This window comes from Rhinopithecus roxellana, chromosome 3 (assembly GCF_007565055.1).
Source record: "Rhinopithecus roxellana isolate Shanxi Qingling chromosome 3, ASM756505v1, whole genome shotgun sequence".
NCBI lineage: Eukaryota > Metazoa > Chordata > Mammalia > Primates > Cercopithecidae > Rhinopithecus > Rhinopithecus roxellana.
Window position 1 is genome coordinate 147,017,067 of NC_044551.1, and position 27,031 is coordinate 147,044,097.

General features: G+C 43.0%; 3 protein-coding genes across 3 annotated transcripts in view; 2 read left to right on the top strand and 1 right to left on the bottom strand.

Moving 5' to 3' along the window:
* LOC115896493 overlaps positions 1-10,603 on the top strand; it is a 152,587-nt gene extending 141,984 nt beyond the window's left edge. Inside the window, exon 2 of the transcript XR_004056376.1 lies at positions 10,234-10,603. The gene's annotated coding sequence lies outside the window, so the exon portion shown is untranslated. The remainder of the gene's footprint in view (positions 1-10,233) is intronic.
* Positions 1,451-21,637, bottom strand: BHMT2 (betaine--homocysteine S-methyltransferase 2). The gene is made up of 8 exons (XM_010364102.2): positions 21,545-21,637; positions 13,323-13,455; positions 11,438-11,529; positions 9,607-9,798; positions 7,506-7,653; positions 7,084-7,266; positions 6,599-6,827; positions 1,451-2,062 (listed from the first exon to the last, which is right to left on the bottom strand). The coding sequence occupies exons 1-8, from the start codon at positions 21,575-21,577 to the stop codon at positions 1,981-1,983; spliced, it is 1,092 nt and encodes a 363-aa protein (XP_010362404.2). The 5' UTR covers positions 21,578-21,637; the 3' UTR covers positions 1,451-1,980.
* A 78-nt stretch (positions 21,638-21,715) lies between these two features.
* Positions 21,716-27,031, top strand: part of DMGDH (dimethylglycine dehydrogenase) — a 77,259-nt gene continuing 71,943 nt past the window's right edge. The window contains 1 exon segment of the mRNA XM_010364103.2: positions 21,716-21,845. Within this exon segment, the coding sequence (XP_010362405.1) occupies positions 21,745-21,845 (101 nt within the window). The 5' untranslated portion in view covers positions 21,716-21,744.

Below are 27,031 nucleotides of genomic sequence, written 5' to 3' on the forward strand. Positions count from 1 at the left end.
CAAATTACCTAGCCTCATTAGACTTCAGTTTCCTTACCTGTAAACTACTGTGTTAAACACTATCTAATTTTGAATCCCTGTTGGGGGTATATGTATATGAGGTCATATTTAGAACAAAGCCTGGGACATAGTGAGTAATAAATATTTGCTAGTATTATTCCAAAGAATGTTCATGACATTTTTGACATTCAAACACTACAAAAGGTAAATCACTTTTAATTTTATTGCCACAAATTGATAAATTGTTGTGAAAAAAAGAGAAACTGGCACACATGAAATAAAACAAACATAAGAAAACATTAGACCAAAATAGATTTGAACTCTGTCTCCCAGGCTGGAGTGCAGTGGGGTGATTTCAGCTCACTGCAACCTCCACCTCCCAGGTTCAAGCAATTCTCATGCCCCAACCTCCAAGTAGCTGGGATTACAGGCGTGCACCACCATGCCTGGATAATTTTTGTGTTTTATTTAGTAGAGATGGAGTTTTGCCATGTTGGCCAGGCTGGTCTTGAACTCTTGACCTCAAGTGATCTGCTCACCCTGGCCTCCCAAAGTGCTGGGATTATAGGCATGAGCCCCTGCCCATGGCCTGAACTCTGACTTTTGAAAAGGTTTTCTAAAACTGTTTATTTTGACTTATTTTTAAACAATCAACAGTAAGTATTTCACTGTGCACCTATTAGTATGTCTAACACAATGCTAAGTAAGGAGAATTATGAGAAGCTTATCATGTGATCTTGTCTTTAAATAGTTTATAACCTAGCTACCTGAGATTATGAAGACATATTTTAAAAATTCTAGGACCTAATATCTTTTTTTTTTTTTTTGAGATGGAGTCTCACTGTCACCCAGGCTGAAGTGCGATGGCCTGATATCGGCTCACTGCAACCTCTGCCTCACAGGTTCAAGCGATTCTCCTGCTTCAGCCTCCCGAGTAGCTGGGATTACAGGCACCTGCCATTATGCCCGGCTAATTTTTGTATTTTTGTAGAGACAGGGTTTCACCATATTGGTCAGGCTGGTCTTGCATTCTTGACCTCAGGTGATCCACCCACCTTGGCCTCCCGAAGTGCTGAGATTACAGATGTGAGTCACTTCACCTGGCCGGACCTAATATCGTTAAGTAAAAATCATCTTTGAAAGTAATCACTTTGGATAGTTATACATTTATTTCAATAATCCTACCATTGCTCAAAACATTCTTTACACTTTGGGAGGCCGAGATGGGCGGATCACGAGGTCAGGAGATCGAGACCATCCTGGCTAACACGGTGAAACCCCGTCTCTACTAAAAATACAAAAAAACTAGCCGGGCGAGGTGGCAGGCGCCTGTAGTCCCAGCTACTCGGGAGGCTGAGGCAGGAGAATGGCGTAAACCCGGGAGGCGGAGCTTGCAGTGAGCTGAGATCCGGCCACTGCACTCCAGTCCAGGCGACAGAGTGAGACTCCGCCTCAAAAAAAAAAAAAAACAAAAAAAAAATTCTTTACATCTTTTCTTTTGGGATTGCCTTTGGAGTTATCATATAAATCATTAAAGAAAAGCAGACTCATTGCTTTAGTTTAGTGTTGCTCTATCATCCTCAAGTACCTAACTTAGTCACTTGAATTATTCACTAGCTTTGGGTCTCAGTGACTTCTGATTATTTTAAACTGTCAAATTCACCCTCAAAGACAAGTTTGGCTATTCCTGATGATCTTCAAAGGAATGCACTGCAGCATTATTGGCCAGTAAGTTCTTGGAGGACAAGGTGCCTCTCGCTTCTCTGCATCTCTGGTAGCGTCTGTTGCAGTGCTTAACCACAGCAGGAGCTCAATATGTACGCGCTTGTGGACTGGAAGGGAAGGGGCTGCAGAACCTCAGCTGCTCAGCAGCTGGAGATAGCAGGGCATGGTGAGGATGAAGGCGAGGAAGGGTTCCAGGTCGGGCTTGAGGGCAACTTTTTTCTGTTCTGTTATTTCAGGGTTTTCTTTCACTACTCCTTAGACGTCTGGCTTTGACAGCGAAGGACAGAAAGGTCTGCCTGAAGCTGGCAGCAGATTCTCCCAATAGTCCCTTCGAGCCCTGTGTTTTAATGTATACATAATTAATTAATTAAAAGTCTTGCCTGTAAGTCCAATATGTCATATATGTATATGTGTATGTATATGTACATAATCATACACACACACACACACACCCGAGTCAAAACTTGGCAGATAATCAGGCTAAAGCAGAACTTTTGTTATAACATACAGACAGAAAACTATGTCCATATCCATTAATGCCAGGGGCTTTTCTCACATTTCAATAACAATCATTAGGTTTCATACCACCTTTCAGAAAAAGACAAGGTATTTCAATTTCACATACTTTTTATTTTGAGACAGGGTATTGCTCTGTTGCCCAGGTTGGAGTGCAGTGGCGCAATCTTGGCTCACTGCAGCCTAGACCTCCTGGATTCAAGCAATTCTTCTGCCTCAGCCCCATAGGTAGCTGGGACTACCGGTGTGCACCACCATACCAGGCTAATTTTTGTATTTTTAGTAGAGACAGGGTCTCCCCATGATGCCCAGGCTAGTCTCAAACTCCTGAGCTCCAGTGATCCGTCTGCCTTGGCCTCCCAAAGTGCTGGGATTCCAGGCATAAGCCACCATGCCCAGCCTTAAATTTCATATACTTTTATGAATTATATTTATTCTGAAATTTCTAACAGAGTCCTTCTAACTCTATCAATATTTTAGTGTAATGAGAAGAATATGAGAACAGTTTTTAATGTAATGAGTCAAAGTATAATTCTCCAAAAAGTAACTAAGAAAATAATACAAATTACTTAACCAATATTTGTTTCTTGTTGTTAGACAAAGAAAGAAGAGTACAAGGTCCCTGGTCACAGCCCTTTCTGATAAATATATTTTTATCATTTTTTCTACTTCACTTACAAAACAATGAGTAAATCAATATTTTTGGGTGATAAGATGTCAGAAATCTAGTGTTTATTGTGTAGTCATAAATTTCTGTGAATATCAGTAGGTTTGGGAGTCAGGGTACAAAGGGTGTCTTCTTGCTTTGGTCTATAGAATAATGTTTTAATTCTAATAGCTAATGAATTTTAAGGATTCCTAGCAGATGATAATTAAATAAACTTCTCACCTATTTAAACTATTTTAATCATCAGTAAAGTATGTTTTCCTCACCTTTTAATTATATTTATATTTAGTACTTTTTAAAAAGTATGACACATATACAAACCATCTTCTCTGGTAAATATCCATATCCTCTAGAAGAAAGTTTCGGCTAAATTATTCTTGCCTACTTTTACAACCTAAGTAAATTTGCATTAGGCAAGTTTTTCCAGTCCAAAAATGAAGACTTTCAATCCCACTGAAATGAATAAATAAGCACAAAATGGGTGAAGTACATAAGAGTACTGAACAAAGAGAAGACAGCAGAGATTGAGACTAGTTCTAGAAGATGGAAGGGAGATGGAATTATATCAACAGATATACATACACATGTATATATACATACACATACATACACAAAAGATTATCTATATGGAGAGACAGAGGAGAGAGAAAGAGTATGAGAGTGTGTGTGTGAAATACAATGATCCGTAACAGAACAGTAATTGTAAGACCTCAGGGGAAGTGAAGCCCTGTTATTTTTCTTTCAACAATGAAAAAGGAAGTTAATCAGAAATCTCTTGAAAATCAAAAGCTATACAAAGAAAGTCAGACCAAGTATGAAGCCAATTGAAATATGGCATGGATTTGGACAATATATCCGTGGGAATGTAAGAGAAGAAAATTCATTTGACCTTGATGCTTGGAACATTCTCCAACAGGTAGCTTAAGTTTTGTAAATAGGATTATTTCTCTTTATCCATGGTCCCATGGATAAAGGAACACAGAACACTGCAGAACACTACTTTGTTCTACAGTGAATGTTTTTCTAAATGCAACAATTTTCTATTATTCCTGCAACAGAGTATTAGATTGGAAGTTTGACTGGAAACACCAAGGCATGACGGATTTTAGGTATCAAGGGGAGTTGCAAGACAGACACTGAGCAGAAGTTTAAAGGAGGTGGCCACAAACCAGCCAGATGACTCACCTGACTCTCCCCTGGAAAATCTAGACCACAGGAGAACAATGGGCCAGCTACCTTGCTTGTGGGCAAAAGGGGTGCTGTTAAATTGGGGTCAGACCACACTCTCAGGGCTTGTCTGTAGAAAGGAAGGGTGAAAGCTGTTTTGAGTCTAATGAGAGCAAGAGAGCCAGCCTGAGCTATCTAAAATCTGGCCCAAGAGAATCACCAGGAAGGACAATGGGACCCCCAGATCAGAGTATATCTGGAGTGACCTGGTTGAAAAAGCCACTGTCTGAGGTGGAAGTCACAGTCAGAAAAATGCGTGTGGCATGAGAATTACAGACAAAAGTTTCCAGTGGAAGCCTCTGAAGACCCATGAGCGTGCTCACAAAGATCTGCCAGGCTCAAAGCACGCCGGCTTCCTATCAGAGTGCCAGGCAAGCAACAACAGTCTTACTCCTTCGCCCATCCTCTCTCTTCTTGCTTTGAATCTGAGGAGGCCAGAAACCACGGGTAGCAGATGGGAAGGGAGGGTTGGGAGCATAAGACAGAGAAAGAGAAGCAGCACGTTGGCCTCTCCTGGTTTCCTGTCTGTGGAAGGCTGTTGTTGGACAAAGGGAGAAGCTTCAAGTTTCAAACATGCTCTAAGTTTTGATTTGCCATGAACCTGAACATTTTTGTTTATTTTTTATTTTTGGGGTTTTTTTTGTTTGTTCATTTTGAGGTGGAGTTTCGCTCTATTCCCCGGGCTGGAGTGAAGTGGTGCAATCTTGGCTCACTGCAACCTCCACCCCACTGGATTCAAGCGATTCTCCTGCCTCAGCCTCCCGAGTAGCTGGGATTATAGGCTCCTGCCACCACGCCAGGCTAACTTTTGTATTTTTAGTAGAGATGAGGTTTTGCCATGTTGGCCAGGCTGGTCTTGAACTGCTGAGCTCAGGTGATCCACCCAAAGTGCTAGGATTACAGGTGTGAGTCACTGTGCCCAGTCCTAAACACTTTTAATTACTGAACTGAGACTATCTGTGAAATAAAGTGATTATGGAACTTTTCATTGCCTAAGAGCACCCAGAGAAGTTCTAGAGCATGTCAGTATTTTCAAATAGGAACAAAGGAAGGAATTCATTGAGTAGGTTTAAAGGGATAGAGGGAGACAAAAATAAAAGTGAGTTCTAATTATGTTTCATGAGTCTTGCTTGTTTAATGTAAAAATTATAATAATATTGTAAATGTTATTCATTGATTTTATATTTTTAGGATCAACCTACAGAGAATGCTTGAAAGACAATTATAACTATAGAATAGAACAAAATGGTTATAAACCTTGATGATAGTAAAGTATGGTAAAACTTAAAGACACCAAGGGGTAGATGAGAGAAAGAAAGTGGAAAGAAGCAGAAGGCAATCTATTCTTATTTTACAGAGAGTGGAGTCAAGAGATTCCTGCCTTATAGTGATGAACTAAGAAACAGGTGATTAAATATATAATTTTAACTTAAAAAGATGATATCCAACAGAAGAAATAAAAATGTAACGAATCAAAACTGGAAAAAGGAGAATGGGGGAAAGGGGAAGACTGTGTGATTTAAATCCCTCAGCTTTCATAAAGGGTTATCAATAATAACCACTTAAAACTGATGACGAAAGAAATAGAGGTACAAGATTTCAAACTACAAATGACAAACAGGTTTCCTCTGTGCCCTGGTCTGATCATCCATGTCCCCCACAATGCATATGTTGAAACCTACTCACCAATGTGATGATATTAGGAGGTGGAGCCACTGGGAGGTGATTGGGTCATGAGGGTGGAGCCCTGATGAATGGGACTAGTAGAGGCCCCACTCTAATCCCAGCACTTTGGGAGGCCGAGGCAGGCGGATCACGAGGTCAGGAGTTCAAGACCAGCCTGGGTAACATGGTGGAACCCCGTCCCTACTAAAATACAAAAATTAATCGGGTGTGGTGGTGGGCGCCTGTAATCCCAGCTACTCAGGATGCTGAGGCAGGAGAATTACTTGAAGCTGGGAGGCAGAGGTTGCAGTGAACCAAGATTGCGCCATTGCACTGCAGCCTGGGCAACAGAGCCAGATGCTGTCTTAAAAACAAAAAAAAAAGAAAAAAAAGAAAAGAGACCCCAGGGAGCTGTGGTGCCCCATCTACCATGTAAGAACACAGCAAGAAGGTATCATCTGTAAGGAATGCCTGCTTCCTTAGAGACGACCTTTACCATCTATAAGGCCTTCACCAGACACTGAATCTGCCGACACCTTGATCTTGGACTTTGCAGCCTCTAGAGCTGAGAAAGAAATTTCTGTTTTGTATAAGCCACCCAGTTTATGGTATTGTTCTAACAGCCCAAATGGACTGAAGACAATTTTGGAAATGGGACTGGTGTCAGGAAGGGGATAATTTTTACTTTTCACTTTATACATTTCTATACTTTTTGCCATATGCATGCATAACATTTACAACAATAAACAAAATTAGATTAAAGGAAAATAATAAGAATGTTAATTTAAAAATGCTTACCTTGCTCTAACCCAGGGTTTGGTGTGCATGTCCAAACCACTTCCCCAGCTGCCATGTTTTTCTGAAGCTGGTGGCAAAAAGCCCCTTTCTGGGGCCAGCTCCTCTGCAATTGCCCTGATGTGGTAGGGCTCAAATCCACAGCACCCGCCAATGTACCTGACCCCCAGGTTGTAGGCCTCTCTGGCATATTTTTGAATATCCCATCTGGTGGCAACTCTGGACTCCAGTCCTGTATCACAATAGTTAACAGCATTTCTGTTGTTGTTCTCATTTTCAAAGGATGGATGCTCTAATGAGCAGTTTTTCCGATAAAAAAAAATTGTAAACTTTAGATGATGCATTCTTCTGGTAGCTCATTTTTGGTTAACACTGAATGTTTTGTCATATGCAGTTTCTTATTGTAAAACTGAGCCACAATTTATTATAGCCATTTGGATTTTGTCACAACGAGAAATCAAAGACCTCTACTAGGCACCTGAGCTTACCAAAGGGATATTCTGGGAGGTCAACAAACCCCTCTTTGCCACAGTCGGGCGTGTGGAACCCCAGGGGCTGCACCATGAGGTGCGCTTTCAGCCCTGCCTGCTCAAGACCCTCCTTCATGAGCTCCATCGTCTTCAAGCTGGTCTCGGGCCCAAAGCAGCAGTTCACGCCAATGATGGAAGCCCCTGTGCAAAGAAATAACACTTACATTTTATTACTTATTTATTTGTTTATTTTTTTTTCTTAATAGTTGGAAGGTACCTTAGAGGTTAGCTATCCCCCTCCACCTCCCACAATTTACAGATAAGAAAACTGATTGGAGTTAATTCTATTATTTCCAAACTGCTCTCACAGTATCAAGCACACTTTGTTAAATTTCATAAGCAACAACTGAGCTGTGTATCACTGTATGGGTCCAAATTACCTGCCTTCACCAGCCTCATGGCACATTCTCCGGGGGTTGTATCATGCATGTCTCCCTCTGGGCCTATGCACATGGTAACTGCCACGGGTCTATCGTTTTCTTTTAAGACTTCCGCAGCCCACACAGCTTCTTCAACATGCTCAAAATACTAAGAGAAATGTCACTTGTCCCCTTGGTCCAAACATAAAGCAGATTTTGAATGGTAAAGGTAAATATAGCAAGACAGTTATAAAAATTACCAAATAGAATATAAACATATACAATAAAACTTGCTAAGGAATGTGTGTCTATAAGACTGATTAAAGAATACCTTTCCAAGTAAATATTTTCATTCCTATAACAATAACTTACAGTTTTTCATTCAGGGATCCTTGATTCAGTGAGATGATGCCTATGAGTAAAAAAGAAGAAAACACACCCAGAGATTTTCAAAGTAACTGAGTATTTAAAATCATAATTTTGAAGGAGGAAAAGTTTCGCTAAAAAATTTTAGATTCATCTCTTATAAAACTGGGGTAATCTCTGAAACAATGAGTAGCTTATCATGTGTTACATACTTCAAAGAGCTTTTATATTCGCTTCTACTTAGATATTCATAAGTACTCCATAAAGTAGGAAGGGAAATACTATTTCCCTGGATGAGGAGATTGAGGCACAGCTTGGGAGAGATAGCTACTCCCTTTCTTTGCTAGTGGCAGACAGGACATCTTGTCTGGTAAACCTGTGTCGTTTTCTGGGGTGCTTCCCAGGAACCCCCTTCAGTGCCACAGCTGAAAAGCTGACCTTAAGGCAACTAAAGAAAAGCCAGAAATCTTCCCGTTTCTTCCCTCTTGAGTTAGAAACAAATTCTGCAGAAGCAGTGTGAGCAATGACAGAGAGAATCAAAAGATGGGTTCTTAAACAAACAGAGTGGTGTCATCATCTATCTGGAAAGCACAGAGGGTGGAGTTTGTGCTTGTCCCTGCAGATGTCTGTTCCCAGTGGGGTTGGCCAGGCGTGGGCAGGTTGATGAGGCAAAGTTTTCAGCAGAGTTCAGTGGGGCGACCAGGAGGAATAATGGTGGGGGCTATTTTCTCTCTCTCTCTCTCTCTCTCTCTCTCTCTCTCTCTCTCTCTGTTGAGACAGAGTCTCACTCTGTCACCCAGGCTGGAGTGCAGTGGCACGCTATCTTGGCTCACTGCAACCTCCGCCTCATGGGTTCAAGCCATTCTCCTGCCTCAGCTTCCTGAGTAGTTGGGACTACAGGCTCCTACCACCATGCCCAGCTAATTTTTGTATTTTTAGTAGGGATGGGCTTTCACCATGTTGGCCAGGCTAGTCTTGAATTCCTGACCTCATGCCATCCACCTGCCTTGGCATCCCAAAGTCCTGGGATTACAGGTGTGAGCCACCGCGCCTGGCCAGGGGATATTCTCTTGTTTGGAGTAAAGTTGTGGGTTGAAGGCATGACTCCAGGCAGTAGCAGTTACGTTGGGAAATGGGGAATGAGGACTTTCTTTTTGGAAGTGGAGGAAAGAGAATGTTCTGGGCCTTCATGTCCAATCAATGACCAATACTTACTGATTCTTTCTTCAAAATGTAACTCACATGTCATAGCTTGAGCGAAAGCAGAGAGGCTAGAAGAGCAAGACATGCATGGAGAAGGCTATGGAAACTACTGGGTGCTGAGCATTATTGGTGGGGCCTGGACAAGCCTGGACAGCCACCACCTTCTAGGCCTTGCTGTCTCAGTCCCCAGCCCACACATGCAGTGCCCTCCTGCCTGGCTTCTCCCTCTGGAGAGGGTGCTCCCGGATGCACTGTGCCCTATGCTTCCTTCTAGGTTGTAGAGTCCCCCGAGTCAGCTTCTGCAGCCACCCAGACCTTAGAAGATCAAAGGCTATGGTCAGGCCTCTCCTGGGTCTGTCCTTTGGCTCCAAGAGAACCTAGCATACCAATGAGGGAATGTAGACCTTGACTGCCATGCATTTAAATAAACCTTTGACCACCCACATGGAAGAAATGAGGGCATAAGACTGTCCAGTACCCTCATAGAATGTGAAGACTCTGCAGTTATGCTTGCAAAATAGGCTCAATCCTTTTCCTGTAATACTAGCCTCACCTCTGCAATCAAGAAGTCCACATTTTTCCAGGCAAAAACTTCTAGCTGTTGTCGAAAAAGTTTTTTAATTCTAGCTTCTTCTTTGTGGTATTTGTATATTGATGTCTGGCAGATCCCCCCTGCAACTAAAGCATCACCTTTGCCAGCCACTTCCCTGGCGAGGTCATAGGCAGCAGCATTCACATCTTCCCACTGAGGTCAGAGAACAAGAGTTCAGATGGTGAGCCTAGCAGTTTGAAGGTAAAATATAAAAGATAACCAAAGGAACAATAAACAAGTAAGATGCATATAAGCCACTCTTTTCAATGCAAGCAGAGAAGACCAGCAGAGTTGGGTACAGCCTCCTCTGTTACCATGACCTTATATTTCCATTACTGTACTTACCACATTGGATTTTAATAACTATTTGTTTGCCTCCCATACTTGACCTTGAGCCTCCAGATAGGGTCTATGCCTTTGTATCATCTTTGAATCTAACATAGAGAATGGACTATAACAGATACTCAGTACATGTTGGTTGGTTGAATGAATTAATGGGCATTAATATTTACACGTGTTAACATTTTACATTTGCAGTATATTTCACAATACGTCCACATCTTTGATCTTACTTACTCTTCTCAACAGGTCTATGAACTTAAGTACTACCGTTACCTCCATTTTGCAGAGAGAAAACCAATGCTCAATGCAGGTAGGTGTCTTACACAAAGCCGCAACCAATAGGTGGCAATGCTGGATATTAAACCCATTTTTTCTCATTTCTACACCAGTGTCGTGTTTTTTAGGGCCTCCATGTCTCCAGAAGAGAAAAATGAAATGAGAAGGTAAAAACAGCATCTATGAAGTGCTTTCTCTCTAAAAAATAACACAAGAAGACAGCCATGCCCTTCCAATGGTTTATTTCACCCCTAGTCCTGACCCCTCCTCTACCTAAATGGGGAGAGAAAGCTAATTCATTTAGTATATATTAACTTCTTTTTTTTTTCTGAGATGGAGTCTTGCTCTGTCACCCAGGCTGGAGTGCAGTGGTGTGATCTTGGCTCACTGCAACCTCCATCTCCCAGGTTCAAGCCATTCTCATGCCTCAGCCTCCCGCGTAGCTGGGATTACTGGCACCTGCCACCACGCCCAGCTAATTTTTGCATTTTTAGTAGAGATGGGGTTTCACCATGTTGTCCAGGCTGATCTGGAACTCCTGGGCTCAAACCACGCCCAGCTAATTTTTGCATTTTTAGTAGAGATGGGGTTTCACCATGTTGTCCAGGCTGATCTGGAACTCCTGGGCTCAAGTGGTCTGTCCACCTCGGCCTCTCAAAGTGCTGGAATTACAGGTGTAAGCCACTATGCCCAGCCTAGTTAGTATATATCTTTATGTGACAATACATAGATACTTATATGGAACTTTTGTAATAAAGTATAGTAACACATCGTCAATGCCGTAGCTTCCCATGTAGAGGTTATTATTATTATTATTATTATTATTTTTTTTTTTTTTGAGACGGAGTCTTGCTCTGCCACCCAGGCTGGAGTGCAGTGGCCGGATCTCAGCTCACTGCAAGCTCCGCCTCCCGGGTTTACGCCATTCTCCTGCCTCAGCCTCCCGAGTAGCTGGGACTACAGGCGCCCGCCTCGTCGCCCGGCTAGTTTTTTGTATTTTTAAGTAGAGACAGGGTTTCACTGTATTAGCCAGGATGGTCTCGATCTCCTGACCTCGTGATCCGCCCGTCTCGGCCTCCCAAAGTGCTGGGATTACAGGCTTGAGCCACCGCGCCCGGCCGAGGTTATTTTTTAATAGATGACTCCCTCCCCGCACCCAGCCATTGCCGTTTACCTTGCTTTCCATATTGTCCTCACTGGCAGAAAAGGTGAAAGTCTGCATGACATTTGATCCTGCTCTCAAGAATTCCATGTGAAGTTGACGAACTACAAAGTAGTTGGGTTTTAAACATTGAAATAAATGAACAAAGAAATATTACAGAAGCTATCATTTTCACTGACTCCCATCTCTTTCAATCATACCTCAGTTCAAACCTAGTAGTGATAAAAAGTTATAGATTAAGGTCAGTAGAATTCATAGGCAGGATGTACTGTTTAGAGTAGCCTTGTATTGTTCTGGTGATGGGCCTCAATGACTCGGTGCAGTCACTTTAAGAGATTAAGACCAGATTGGCCAATTATCCGTTGGTCTCTTAGTCCAGAGAGGTTTATTCTATACCTGTGTTGTGAAGGACATAGCTGGTCTACTATAGTCAGCATTGGCAGCCCTCAAAGTAAAGTGAGGGGCTTCTCATAGAAAGCAGAATGCATGTGGGTGGCACCCATATCAGAGTCAGCAGCAAGCAGCTGGGGAACATCAGACAGCAGTCTGGAAGTTTTCCCTGGCTATCCAAAAGTCATTCCTTCCTCACCTTCACCACTTTCGCCCCTCCTCCCGTATCCTTACTCTTGTTATTCCAGCACTTTCTTCCCAGTTTAGCAAAAAGGTCTTTTAACATTAAGAACAAGTTCTTCTTGGGCCAGATGAAAACATCCTGTTAAGCACAAAAGGGACAAAACTTGGTCCTGCTCTACCACAGAACTCTGGGTGTCCGACGCACCAATCATAATGGCCATCGTGCTGATGATACGCAGGGCACTTCACACAGGTTAACTCATGAGTCCTCACACCTAGCCCGTGTTGTGCCCTCGTGAAACAGATGAAGATATGGATCCTTGGAGAGGTCAAGTGACTTGTCCAAGGTCACACAGCTTGTCAGTGGAAGAACCAAGACAGGATCCTAGGTTTATCTGATACGCTGTGCAAATATACATAAAATCAGAGCGAATCAAAAGTTCCAATCTCAGCTAGTGTTCTCTTTCACCCATTTCATTCTTTGGCTTTATTTTCCCACTTTAATTTAGGAGAACAAACACACACAAAAAAGAGTCAGAAGAGAATTAAAGTTCTAATTTCAGGTAACTATCTAATCCCATCACAGTTCTTTACCTCTAGCTCTTTTTTTTTTTCCAGCCAGGAGGATGATATAAAACTGTGTTGACTTCCTTGCCCTCCCAACCCCGGGACCTGGCTGTCTGTGCTCTGTTACACTGTGACTGCCATTAATCACCCTCACCATACACACTGTTCCATTAACCATGCACATTGTCAGCAGGGTGAATCAGAAGCAGGAACAGCTTTGCTGTTTTAAGGAAACTCTGTGTATCTACAAGGTAAATATTCATGGAACAAACATTAAGATGTCTATTTTAGCACTGCCTATACATTAAGATGCAGATGTGTGTGTGTATGTGAGTGTGTGTGTGTATGAGAGTGTGTGTGGGTATGTGAGTGTGTGTGTGTTGTGTGGGTGTGTACGTGTGTTTGTGGTGTGTGGGTGTGTATATGGGGTGTATATGTGTTGTGTGGGTGTGTATATGTGGATGTAGGGTTAGGGGTGTGAGTGTGTGGGGGTGTGTGTGTGGGAGTGTGTGTGGGCGTGTGGATGTGTGGGTGTGTGATGTCTGTAGGTGTGTGTATGAGAGAGAGCAAAAGGAAGAGAGAGGTCACTTTCTTGCATATACTTCCGCCTTCATACTGCCATTGTCTCGACATCTTGGCCATTTTAGCAAGCAAAACACCCCTTTGAAACAGTTGTTATTTTTTTCTTGATCTTCTCTCAATCAGATTTAAATAAAATACCACTGAGACAGACACTCTTGGGGATGTGGGCACCAACCTGCGTCTGGGTGTTCTATCACTGCCTCTGGAGTCCAGAGCCCAGCCTTCACATAGCCTCTCTTCTCCAGACTAATGAGAAAGCTGCCATCTCCAATCACAACCTCCCCACTCTCCAGGCGTTCCAAAATCCCCTGAAGAAGAGAAAAACAGCACCTAAGCTCTGCTCTACCTTTTTTTTTTTCTAAAAGCAATTTCTAATTTTAGGTGAAGATGTATTATGTTCTTAGAGCTGCAGTTTTGTTAAAATAATGTGCTTAATAATATTTCAGAAAGATCGAGCATACTATGTTTCTTGGCCAATCCAGGTACCTATTTTGTACAATGAAAGGGCTGAGACTATTTATTCTTAAATAACATTTAATCTGAGTCAAATTATAGTGCTGATTCCATGATAGTTATTTTGGCTTTTCAACGCGTTTGTGGCAACACGGCTAGTTGTCTAACTAGTGTGCATTCTCTCCCCTTTTCTTGTGTGTGGGGGGACAATGCCCCCAACTTTCAAAAAATTCCCAGGCTCCCTTGCCTCTGGGAGCAGCCCTGTGACACAGTGCTGGCCAGTGAGACACATATGGAAGCTGGTGGAGGATTTATGGAAAAGTTTTGCTTTCCTGACATAGACGCCCACTCCCTTCCTTCTTGTCTATTTTCCTCCTTCCTGGCTGGAATGCCAACATAATGCCTGGGAGTACAGCAGTCATCTGACAGCCATATGAGGCAGATTTCTTAAGACATCCTTGGGTGGGTGCAGCAGCCATGGGCTGCTACCCCTGGACCTCTTATTAGGTGAGAAAAATAAACCTTTTCTTCGTGTCAGTCACTGAACAGAACCGTAGTGGACACAACGCTTCGTAATCATGCAGTGTGTTCACACGTGTGTTATCATATGGCACTCCCAGCAACTCTGCCGGTGAGGCAGGACAGACGGTTTTTATTCTCAGGTATAGATGAGGAAACTGAGGCCCAGAATGGTTGACTTGCTCAAGATCACAGAGACAAGGAAGTAAAAAATCAGACTAGCTTCTAAATTCCTACTCTCTTTTCCTTCTATTTTACCACCTTTCTATTTAGCCCACTCATAATTTATTTAAAAGGTTCCATTCAGAGCAGTTAGCCATGGGATGCAGTTTCCTTTTGATAAAGGAAGGCCTCAGGCCTCTGCCCACAGACCCTGGTGAGGATAGGCACTCCTGTTTTTGCGCCTAAATGTTGCATTTTCCACGACCACCCTGGCCCACCACACCTCCATCCTGTGCCTGTAAAAACCTGAAGACCCTAGCAAACACAAACACAAGCAACTGGACATTGAAAGAAACACACCGGCAGAACACACAGACTTCGGCAGGCCATCAGCGGCAGAATGACACAGACGACGCGGAGGCCAGGGGTGGTTAGAGGAGAGCCCAGCTGCTGAGCGGCCCGACTCCAGGAGAAGCCCACATTCCCACTCCATCCCGCTTCTGGCTCCCCATCCATCTGCTGAGAGCTTCTTCCACTACACAATAAAACCTTGCACTAATTCTCCAAGCCCATGTGTGATCCAGTTTTTCCAGTACATTGGCAAGAACCCTGGGATACAGAAAGTCCTCTGTCCTTTCAATAAGGCAGAGGGTCTAATTGAACTGATTAACACAAGCTGCCAGTGGACAGCTAAGCTGAAAGAGCACACTGTAACACATGCCCACTGGGGCTTCGGGGGCTGTAAACATTCACCCCTAGACGCTGCGGTGGGGTACCTGCATGCTCCGCCTAGGGGTTTAAGCTGCGGGGAGCTGAAGAAGTGAGCCACACCCCCATCACACACCCTGCGAAGGGCATAAGAGAACTTTTCACATGTCACTTGGTCTAAACCACATCTCCCCAGGTGCCTGCAGGGTCATCCCCTCACTGCCTTCAGGTCTTTGGTCAAGTGTCACCTTTTCAGAGATGCTTTCCCTGACCACTGCAAACCATCCCCCCAATCCCCCACAGCAATCCTGATGCCTCTTTTCTAGGCGGCATTAGTGAAAGATACAACCTTTTACTGATAATAGGCCAGTTCATTTCAGGCCTGCCCATAGCCGGACACAAAGCAATGACTGGATCAGGGAGAAAAGCCTCAGATGCCTCTTCTAACTAGTCTTATCTGTTCTGTGAAATCAATATAAACCCCCTCAGTTCCTGAATCCAAGGGAGACATCAAGCAGGGTACAGAGACAGCTTACTGGGCTACATGTTTGGTGTAGGGTGAAACTAAGCCTTGTGAAAAAGAGGCCCCACAAACAGTGGCTTTCCTCTTACAGAGGAAAAAGAAACTAGTTTTATTTAAAGCCACTGTTTGTGGGGGGCTTCTTTTTTATGGAGTGTGCACCAAAGTGCACAGTCCTTTCATCTTAATGCTTTGCCATTCCCTGTGGCAGGGGTCAGCACATGACAGCCCACAGACTAAATCTGGCACATCACCTGTTTTTGTAAAAACGGTCTTAGGTAAAACCCTGCCCAGTGATTTACATACTGTCTAACGGCCACTTTTCCACTACAGTAGCAGAGTCAAGTAGTTACCACCAAGACTGTATGGCCCCCAAGGCTAAAAATAATTACTATCTGACCCTTTACAGAAAGCGTTTGCAAACCCAGCGCTAGGGTACTGTCCTCCTCAGCATGGGGGAAACTTGATCAGAGTCACGTTCATTACTCTGTCTCAAGCGATGAGGAAACAAAGTGTGGCAAGGCTCATCCTAAAGTTTTTAGCTCAACTTAGAAGTGACTCATCTCATTGACATTTACATTTCCTGCGTGAGAGTTTAGTCACATGGCTCTACCTTGCTGCAAGGGAAGCCAGGAAGTATCATCAGTGAATGCCCATGTGTCCAGCTCCAACGCTAATCCTACGGAAGGAGGAGGAACAGATTTTGGAGAGAAACTGCTTCTGTTCTAGTGTCTGGCATCTGCTATTTCTCCTTTGCTTACTCCCCACACAAAGTGACCCACCCAAGGTATCAGGAGCAAGTTTCCTTGGATACCAAGGAACAAAGAGATCTCAAACACATTTTGGCCATATTACTTGATATATTATTGTCTTCAATCTTTTTCCAGGAGGTTGGAAGGCTATAAAGGCAATAAAAAATAAGTGGGAAGCTAATTTGATCTTGGTTACAGGAGTCTTTGTCCTTACCTAGGTCAATCCTGGATCTAATAAAAGCAACCAGAAATTAAAGCAGACGGGTGAGGATCCTCCCACAGAGCCTCCCAGGACAGTCCTGTTAACAGTATGGAACCAAACATGGGAGGTCAAATATGGCTTAAATGATTTCTCAATCGCCATTGAATGGCATGACTAGGGAGGGGGCTTATTCTGGCTTTATCCCCCTGTCCAGTTTAGCTGCAGAGGTACAAACCACTCCGGCTAAGCAGAAAGGAGTTTAATATTGAGAAATGGGTACATAAAAATTTTACACTGAGCTTCCAGGAATGACCCTAGAAAAACATGACTGAATTGACCGCCTGGGGCTGCACCCTCTGCCACAACTAAGAGAAGCCACTAGTAAACTGCTGGCTTCAGGACACAGCTGTCATATAGGGAGAAGGAGGCTGCTCCAGCAACCTCAGCTGCCTCTCACATGACACTGGAATGCTGCACTATGGCCATGCTTGCTATGCTTCCACCTTCCCGGACTCATGCCGGTGCATCTGATTGGGTATCCTAGTTCTTATCCAGATCCTAGCTGCAAAGGAGTCTGGCAATGTGGTTAGTTTTCTTTCCTCTGCAGTGCAAGAAGGTCCATCAGAGGGGGTTTAACTAGAGGTAAATAACTCTAGTTAATGATAGGTCACCATATCTACAGCATCTTCTTTTCACTGCGCACTTGGAGGGCAGGTAAATGGAGCCCAGCTGTGTGAACTATGTTAAACATAAACACTGTTTTGGCAGAGAGAGCTCTCAACTCTGGGTATTTTTCCATATTTTATATCTAAAGCTGAATTTTAGCTGAATGCAGAAGAAATGTTAATATTTACTGTGATTCTCATCTCTTTCTTTCTCCTCCCTGCATAAAATGCAATCCACTCTTTTCAATTTGTACTTTTGAAATATAAAAAAGGCCTTAAATTTTGGATGTTTATTGAGACCTTCCACATGTCAGGTATAATTGTAGGCAAGTGGGATAAACATCAGAATAAGACAAGGTCTCTGCCCTCCACAAGCTCAAAGTCTGGCTACTTTGGGGAAAACCAATAGATCAACAAATAATTACAGCAGAATGTGACAAATAAATGCTACACAGGAATACAGAAGAGAAAGTCAGAGGTACAGTTATTGTGTACAAACTCTTTTCCTGAAAATCTCATACACTTCATTAGGTTCACCATGTTAAGAATCATATTTAGGCCAGGCACGGTGGCTCATGCCTGTAATCCCAGCACTTTGGGAGGCCGAGGCAGGTGGATCACTCGAGGTCAGGTGTTTGAGACCAGCCTGGCCAACATGGTGAAACCCTGTCTCTACTAAAAATACAAAAATTAACTGGGCATGATGGCAGCGCCTGTAGTTCCAGCTACTTGGGAGGCTGAGGCAGGAGAATCACTTGAACCTGGGAGGCGGAGGTTGCAGTGAGTTGAGATTGCACAACTGCACTCCAGCCTGGGCAACAGAGTGAGATTCTGTCTCAAAAACAACAAAAAAAAAGAATCAAATTTAATCAAACAATTGTCGAGGGAAAACACTGGCACAGAATTCAGATGTTGCAGGTTAGCTTCTCACCTCCCACATCCAACCTATCACAGGGTTATGCCAAGTGTATTACACATTTCTCAAATGCCCCAGCATCCTCACTGCATTTGATTATTGAGATGGTCTCCAGTTCTCTCCAGCCCTGCTCTGAACTGTCTTCCATTGCTACCAGAGCACAGGCTCACTGACCCAGTCTCACCTGTGATTACACCTCTTTTGTGTCTCGCTTCACTTCATTCATGCATCCCCCTGTATAGCAGTATCTGGTTACTTACCTGTCACCTCAGTTTGACTGTAAGAGGCTTGGAGGCAGGTGACATATCTTAATGGTCTATATCCCTACCACCTCATATAACAACTAAAATGAGTAGATACTTAAGAAGCTATACCAAGAATTAGCAAACAAACAGGACAGTTTTGAAAATGTCAGATGTGTTGCATATGCTAGAATTTTTGTCCTCAAGAAGAAAAAATGTTACTCTTTAGCAGAAAATCAGGTAGATTTTAAGAAAATTGTAGTATATATGTTTACTGTATCTTGTATCTTTTGACTTTACCAAGTAAAGGGAGGAATACGTTTTCATTTGTTATCTGGATATTTGTCCACCATTTTAAATTTGCCATTTTTCTTCTCTCTTCTTTCTTTCTTTCTTTCTTTCTTTCTTTCTTTCTTTCTTTCTTTCTTTCTTTCTTTCTTTCTTTCTTTCTTTCTTTCTTTCTTTCTTTCTTTCTTTCTTTCCTCTTTCTTTCTCTCACTTTCTCTCTCTTTCTTTCTCTCTTTCTTTCTCTCTCTCTCTTTCTCTCTTTCTTCCTCCCTCCCTCCCTCCTTCCCTCCCTCCCTCCCTCTCTCTCTCTCTCTCTCTCTCTCTCTCTCTCTCTTTCTTTCTTTCTTGACAGAGTTTCACTCTTGTTGCCCAGGCTGGAGTGCAGTGGCACGATCTCAGCTCACTGCAACCTCCACCTCCAGGGTTCCAGCAATTCTCCTGCCTCACCCTTGCAAGTAGCTGGGATTATAGGCACCTGCCACCATGCCCAGCTAATTTTGTTTTGTTTTTGTTTTTGTTTTTTTTTTTTTTTTTGAGACAGAGTCTCGCTCTGTTGCCCAGGCTGGAGTGCAGTGGCATGATCTCGGCTCACTGCAAACTCCGCTTCCCGGGTTTACGCCATTCTCCTGCCTCAGCCTCCCGAGTAGCTGGGACTACAGGCGCCCGCCACCTCGCCCGGCTAGTTTTATTGTATTCTTTTTTAGTGGAGACGGGGTTTCACCGTGTTAGCCAGGATGGTCTTGAACTCCTGACCTTAGATGATCCGTCTGCCTCAGCCTCCCAAAGTGCTGGGATTACAGGTGTGAACCACTGTGCCCGGTCAATTGGCCATTTTTCTACATATCCATTAACAAAATAACTAAGTTATCAAGATTTGAATTCAGAGCATCTTTTAGCCCTTCCTTCACTGCTATTCTACCTCAATTAATTACTATACCAGTATGATCTCTTCTTTAGATTTTTTTTTTAACTTTTAAGTTCAGGGGTACATGTGCAGGATGTGCAGGTTTGTGACATAGGTAAACATGCGTCATTGGAGGTTTGCTATATGGGTTATTTCCTCACCCAGGTATTAAGCCTAGTATCCATTAGTTATTTTTCCTGATCCTCTCCCTCCTGCCACCCTCCACCCTTCAATAGGCCCCAGTGTGTGTTGGTCCTCACCATTATACTAGCATTATCAAAAGTCAGCTGTATAAAGACAGGAACATGTAAAATAAGGAACACTATACATTAATTTTGCAGTACATTTATATTTTCATCCCATCCTCCCCATCAGTTTGGCGGTGAACCTGCCTTGCATCTGATCGCCAGCTCCAGGGTGCATTTATGCCCCCTTTTTGCAGATATCACTACCTGAGACCTCTGGGTTTAAGATCTGGCTTCCAGACATCTCTATTCATACTCGGTGGGGATCAACTTCACTGTGTAGTAGGAGGTGCCCAGAAAAACCCAATCTATCTAAAATATCTCCCCCTCATCCTAGAATTGCCAGCGGAACTGCTCTTTTGGATTAAAGACCTAATTGGAGGTCTTGTCTGTAGCAATTGAATGAATTCTTAAAATGTACCTGCTAGCTGAGGAGAGAGGTGAGATTAGTTCCTTCCCATTAACCCCTTAACTCCCAGGTACACATTCACATGGATTAGTGTGTGACAATCTTGGTGTTGTAACAGCAGAGGCCCCAAAGAAATTGAACAAAAATAGGGCATTTTAAAAACGTTTAAAAAAATGAACTGTAAAGATGAACATAGCGTTAGAGAAAGTTGAGAGAAAAAAGTCAGCACAATGTTCTTTGATTATTTTTTATTAACTATTTCTTTCAATGCTCACATTTGACTTTTATAATCTGAAAAAATATCCTAAAACATGCTTTTTAAACCAATATTCCACATCTTGTGTAACTATTACCATTATTGTGTCCTTCCTTACAGTGTGTATATAAATATTTGTATACGGTTGGGATCAGTTTGTGATATATTTCCTTTTGCAACTTAACATTGCCAAAGCACTTTGCTGGTTCTCATACTAAGTTATTTAATTGCCTAATACCTTAAGTAGATGAACCTTAATTTATTTAGAATCCCCTATTGCAGAGTATCTTGGTCGTTCCTAACTTTTTAGTATAAATAGCTCGGTGATACACATTTCTACGCATATACTGCTCCTCCACCCCTCCTCCCACTCTGAATGACAGGGCTGGCGGGGGTGGGGGTGTCTTTGAATGGTCGTGGGGATGTTCTTCGTCCAAGCTCATGCCCTTCCTAATTTTGCTTAGTCACCCCTTCCTCCCACCCCCACACATACCCGACAAAGAAATGGCTGGGCATAAAACCAACATCTGGTGACCAGACCGGGAAAGGGGCCAGGAGCTGGGGACCACCGGGTGGGAGGAGGTGGAGGGGTCCTAACGAATCCCACCCACCCTCCATCCTGCGCCGCAGCTCTGGGGGCATCCTTATCCAGGACTGGTTTCAGGCCAGCCGGCGACTCACAAGGCCAGGCTGCTTGGCCAGGCTGCTGACTTTTCCAAAACGCGAGGGACAGTCCGAAGGGTTCTGGGGCGGATTAGCCCAAAGAGCTGCGGGTGCTGGTCGGTTGAGGGAAGAAAACGTGCGCGCGACCTGAGTCCGAAAGCTAGACTTCTGATCCTCGCTCCCTGCGGGGCTGGATTCGTGACCCTGAGCTAGTCGCCTGACTCGCTGAACCTCAGTTTCCTCACCTGTGAAATGGGGATAATTGTTAAGATGAGGAGATAACTTGAGCACAGCACTCTGTGCAGCGCCGGGCACCGAGTAAGGCCTCCATAAACGCTAATCAACCTGTGACTGGGAAAATCGAGGCTCAGGGCCGTCCTGTCCAAGTGTTTTGCCGAGGCCCCAGGACTTGGCTAGGGATCGACAGGGAGTGTGAACGGAGTCGCTCACAGCGGCCAGGGGCTCCGTGAGGATCAAGGGGGAGAAAACTCACCTTCTTGGCCCCCGGGCGTCCGGCAGGTGCCATGGTGCCACGGCTCTGTGGGCGCCGGGTTCCCGGGCGCGCGGCCGTCCAGGAGTCCGCCCTCCGCCCGGGGGAGGGTCCGACCGCCGCCCCGCCAGCCCCGCGGCCTCAGGCTGCCCGCTGGCCTTGGAGCAGGCGCCCGCGCCCTCGGCCTCGACCTCTGCCTAGTCATGCTCCGTCCCGGCGCGCAGCGGCTGCGGGGCCTCCTGCTGCGGAGCTGCCGGCGGCGGGGCTCTCCAGGGCGCCCGCGCTCTGTCTGCGGCCGGGAAGGGTGAGTGGGGCCCCGGCCTGCTCAGACGCGAAGGGGTGGCTGCGGGGGTGGGAGCCAGAGGCTGAGGCAGGCTCTGGGGTTAGAAGCGCTCGGGCCTTCAAGAAATGCGCCTTGATATATCTTCTCGAATTATCTATTAATTATAAAGTGAAACAGTATCCAAAGGTTCCCCGTGTAAAGTCTCTCCTGCCCCAATCCCCTTGGTCAGTGAACAATTGTTAACAGTGTGTTCTGAATCTAACCAGAGACAGTCTATGCGTAGGCAAACACAGGTGAGTATAGGTTTTTTTTTTGGCTTTTTGACATCTTGCTTTTTACAGTTATCAATATATCTTGGAGATTTTCCATATCAGCACACACCGACTTGTCTTGTTCCTTTTAACGGCTGCATAGTTTTCCATCCTGTCAATATTCTACACTATCGTTAAACAGTCTATTCGTTAACATTTAAATGGTTTTTGGTTGTTTATTGTTGCAAATAACGTGCATATGAAAATTCTTATGCATCTATCTTTGAGTACATATGGGAGTCGGTAGCACCAATTTTTAAAGGTGAACTTGTTAGGGAAAGGGTTACATGCATCTGAAAGATCGATAGACAGCAACACATACTCCAAATGGGTGGCAAGAGTTTGCATGCGGCACACCAGTGTGTGTCTGTTTCCCACATCTTCCCTAGTTCCCAGAATAGCCCATTTTGTTATCTTTGCTAAATCTGATAGGTAAAAATGGCATGTCCTTGTTTTGATTGGTCTGTATTTAAACATGAGCAATGCTGAGCATCTTTCGACTTCTTATGTTTGCAGATTATTCCTGGCTGCCAGGTAAGGCTTGTTTACCAGCATCACTCAACATTATTATGAGTTGATTCGAATTTTATTTTATGTCCTATGACCTGAAATTCTGGAATCAGAAGACCTGCTTTTGAGTTCCATCTATCCATCCAACACATATTTACTGGGTGTTATGATGTGCTAGGTTTGTCTCCAGTGCTGGACGCAATAGCCACCAACTCACAGTTCCTGCGCCATCCATTACACAGAATGTGACCTTACACTTCTGAGGTTCAGTTTCCTCCTCTATAAAATGAGGATACTGATTTTGCTCTATGTAACTCACAGGATTGCTGTGAATATTAAATAAGAGAATGCATGTGAAAGTGCTTTGAAAATTGTAAAGCATCACAAAAATATTTATAATAATCTTGTTTTTAATCCAATGCAAAATAAAATGGAAATTTAACAAACAAGTTAATCTGTTTAAAACTGATTAGATAAATAAGACACAAATTTCAAGACTATCCAAAAAATTCATATTTTGGCTGGATGTGGTGGCTCATGCCTATAATCTCAGCACTTTGGGAAGCTGAGTTGGGCAGACTACTTGAGGCCAGAAGTTTGAGACCAGCCTGATCAACATGGTGAAATCCTATCTCTAATAAAAATGCAAAAATTAGCTGGGCGTCACTGTGTGTACCTATAGTTCCAGCTGCTTGGGAGCCTGAGGCGGGAGAATCGCTTGAACCTGGGAGGTGGAGACTGCAGTGAGAGCCGAGATTGCACCACTGCACTCCAGCCTGGGCGACAGGGATTCCATCTCACAAACAAAAACAAAAACACCCAAAATTTGAGTTATTTCAATTGCATATTCTTTATATACCCAATTTCAAGCTATCAAAAAAATGTTTTATTTTGGAAAGCAGTTGAACAAGCACACAGTCAGGTTGTGCTTGTCATTTCTAATATAGAAGATAACTGACCTGGGTTTTCTGCATGGCTCCTAACTTTTATTTCAGATACCTTTATGACCATCCTCGACTACATTAGGAAGGATTTTAAGATAGTTATCCACATAATCAAAAACACTATACCTAGCCTGAAGCCTGTGATGGCATGCTGGGCAGAGGAAATACTATATATTTGATAATGCTTTATCATATGTTGCCAAACAGAACCTTCACAGCTCCATTTTGCAAATGAGAAAACTTTGTGTAGATTTCTTTAAAATAGCTATTCAATTGGACTGGGGACTCAAACCCAGGTTTCCTGATCTTAAGTTCTCTTTTGTTGTTGTTGTTTCAACTGACCACTGTCCTGAAAGAAATAATTCTTTCTTTTGAACACACAAAAAAGAACCTTTAAGATTATTATTTTTGTCACCACTGTAATGGTTTCAACTAAAGTACAAGATATGCCCAGTCTATTTAAAAATGGATTTCTGTCCAAAGTAGTTGGGTCATATGTACTTTATTTTTTTTCTTACACAACACACAAAGAGACATTAACAGTCATCTAAAAACTGGTGAAACAAAAGTACTGAAACACGTTGTGGCACCAGGAAATAAGGACATGCTCTAAGAATTACGTAGCCATGTCAAAAGCATACAGGAGTCAACTTAAAGAACTTGATGGCCAAATCTAGGACAATTTGGGATTAAAATAAATGGTGACTAGTAATGGATTGGAAACCACTGAAAACAATAAATATCCATAAATTCGTATTAATATAAACAACCAACCAACAAGCAAGGGTGAAAGAAAAGCACTTCCTTACAGTAGGATGCCATCTATTAAATATAATAGGAATGATGCGGTTAGGAAATAATCAATAGATGTTAAAGTCACTCAGTAAAAGTTTGATAAGGACCAGGATATTTACATGGTCTCAAAGTAAAACTTCACATTATTACTTATACAAAGGAAAAAATGGTAGCTTTACTGGATAAATCCGACAGACACCACCTTAAGCAAGTCATCAGATAGAAACAACACCAATATCAGGACAAACCAACATCATATGCTTCCTAATCATATACACTGGGAAGGAGTCCACATCAATTTCATGATGTTTTTGTCAAAAATACATCATGAGGAAACACCAGACAAACTCACAGTGAGAACTGTTCTACAAAATAACTGGCTAGTGCTCTTCGAAAATGTCAAGGTGATAAAACACAAAGGAAGTATTAGGAACTGTTCTAAATTAAAGGGGATTAAAGAGACAGAATCCTGGATTTCATCCCTGACTGGAAAAAACTAGCTGTAAATACATTACTGGGATAATTGATTAGATTTAAATATGGACTATAGATTAGATAATAGTATATCAATGTTAAATTTCTTGACTTTGAGAACTGTACTGTCGTTATGTAAGAGAATGTCCTTTTTCTTACAAAACTAGTACAAGAATATTTAGAAGTAACTGGGTATGATACCTACAATTTACTCTAAAATGTGTACACACATAGAATATACATGTTATAATATACATATATGTATAGTCATGTGCCTTATAATGATGTTTTGGTCAATGATGGACCACATATACAATAGTGGTCCCATGAATCATAATGGAGCTGAAAAATTCCTATCACCTGGTGATGTCATAGCTGTCATAATGTCATATGCAACACTTTTCTCACATGTTTGTAGTGATGCTGGTTAAACAAACCTACTGTGCTACCGGTCACACAAAGGTATAACACATGCAATTACGTACAGTGCATAATGCTTGACAATGATAATAAATGACTGTGCTACTGGTTTATGTATTTACTACACTATACTTTAAATCATTATTTTAGAGCATACTCCTTCTGCTTATAAAATAAAAAGTTAACAGTAAAATCAGCTCAGACAGGTCCTTCAGGAGGTATTCCTGAAGAAGGCATTGTTATCATAAGAGATGACAGCTCTGGCCAGGCATGGTGGCTCATATCTGTAATCCCAGCACTCTGGGAGGCTGAGACTGGAGGATCACTCGAGGTCAGGAGTTCAAGACCAGCCTGGCCAACATGGTGAAACCTCATCTCTACTAAAAGCACAAAAATTAGCTGGGTGTGATGGTGCGCATCTGTAATCCCAGCTACGTGGGAGGCTGAGGCAGGAGAATTGCTTGAACCCGGTAGGTGGAGGTTGCAGTGAGCCAAGATCGAGCCACTGTACTCCATGCTGGGCAAAAGAGTGAGACTCTGTCTTGGAGAAAAAAAAAAAGTTTGAAAAGTTAAAAAATATATGGCCGGGCGCGGTGGCTCAAGCCTGTAATCCCAGCACTTTGGGAGGCCGAGACGGGTGGATCACGAGGTCAGGAGATCGAGACCATCCTGGCTAACACGGTGAAACCCCGTCTCTACTAAAAATACAAAAACTAGCCGGGCGAGGTGGCGGGCGCCTGTAGTCCCAGCTACTCGGGAGGCTGAGGCAGGAGAATGGCGTCAACCCGGGAGGCGGAGCTTGCAGTGAGCTGAGATCCGGCCACTGCACTCCAGCCCGGGCGACAGAGCGAGACTCCGTCTCAAAAAAAAAAAAAAAAAAAAAAAAAAAAAAAATATATATATATATATATATATATATATATATATATATATATAGAAAAAAGGTTCCAGAATAAGGATATAAAGAAATAAAATATTTCTATATAGCTGTAGAATGCATTTGCATTTAAACTGTGTTATTACAAAAGTGAAAAACATTTAAAAGTTTATAAAATAACAAAGTTACAGTAAGCTGTTAATTTATTATTGAAAAAAGAAAAATATATTTAAAAATAAACTTAGGGTAGCCTAAATGTACAGTGTTGATAAAGTCTACAGTAGTATACAGTAATGTCCTAGGCCTTCACATTCGTTCACCTCTCACTCAGACTCATCTAGAGCAACTTCCAGTCCTACAAGCTTGATTCATGGTAAAGTACCCTAGACAGGTGTACTGTTTTAAATCTTTTTTTTTTTTGTTTTTTGAGACAGGGCCTCACTCCGTCTCCTAGGTTTGAGTGTAGTGGCACAGTCATGGCTCACTGCAGCCTCAGCCTCCCACGTAGCTGGGACTAAATGCATGTGCCACCACGCCTGGATAATTTTTGTATTTTTTATAGAGATGGGGCTTCGTCATGTTGCCCAGGGTTGTCTTGAACTCCTGGGCTCAAGCAATCTTCCCACTTCAGCCTCCCAAAGTGCTGGGATTGCAGGTGTGAGTCACCAAACCTGACCTGTTCTCTAGAGTCTTTGAAAAAGAAAAAAAGCTACTTGTTCATTTCTTTGGCTATAGTAGCTACAATGGACCAGAGTCATTATATGGAATGGGGCTCAAATACCCCTCCCCCAACCAGGTTGCCTAAGTCACAGTTTAGATGCTCCAAATTGTTAAATCAGTATCATGCAAATCTCAGTCAGTGGGTGTTAAGTACTA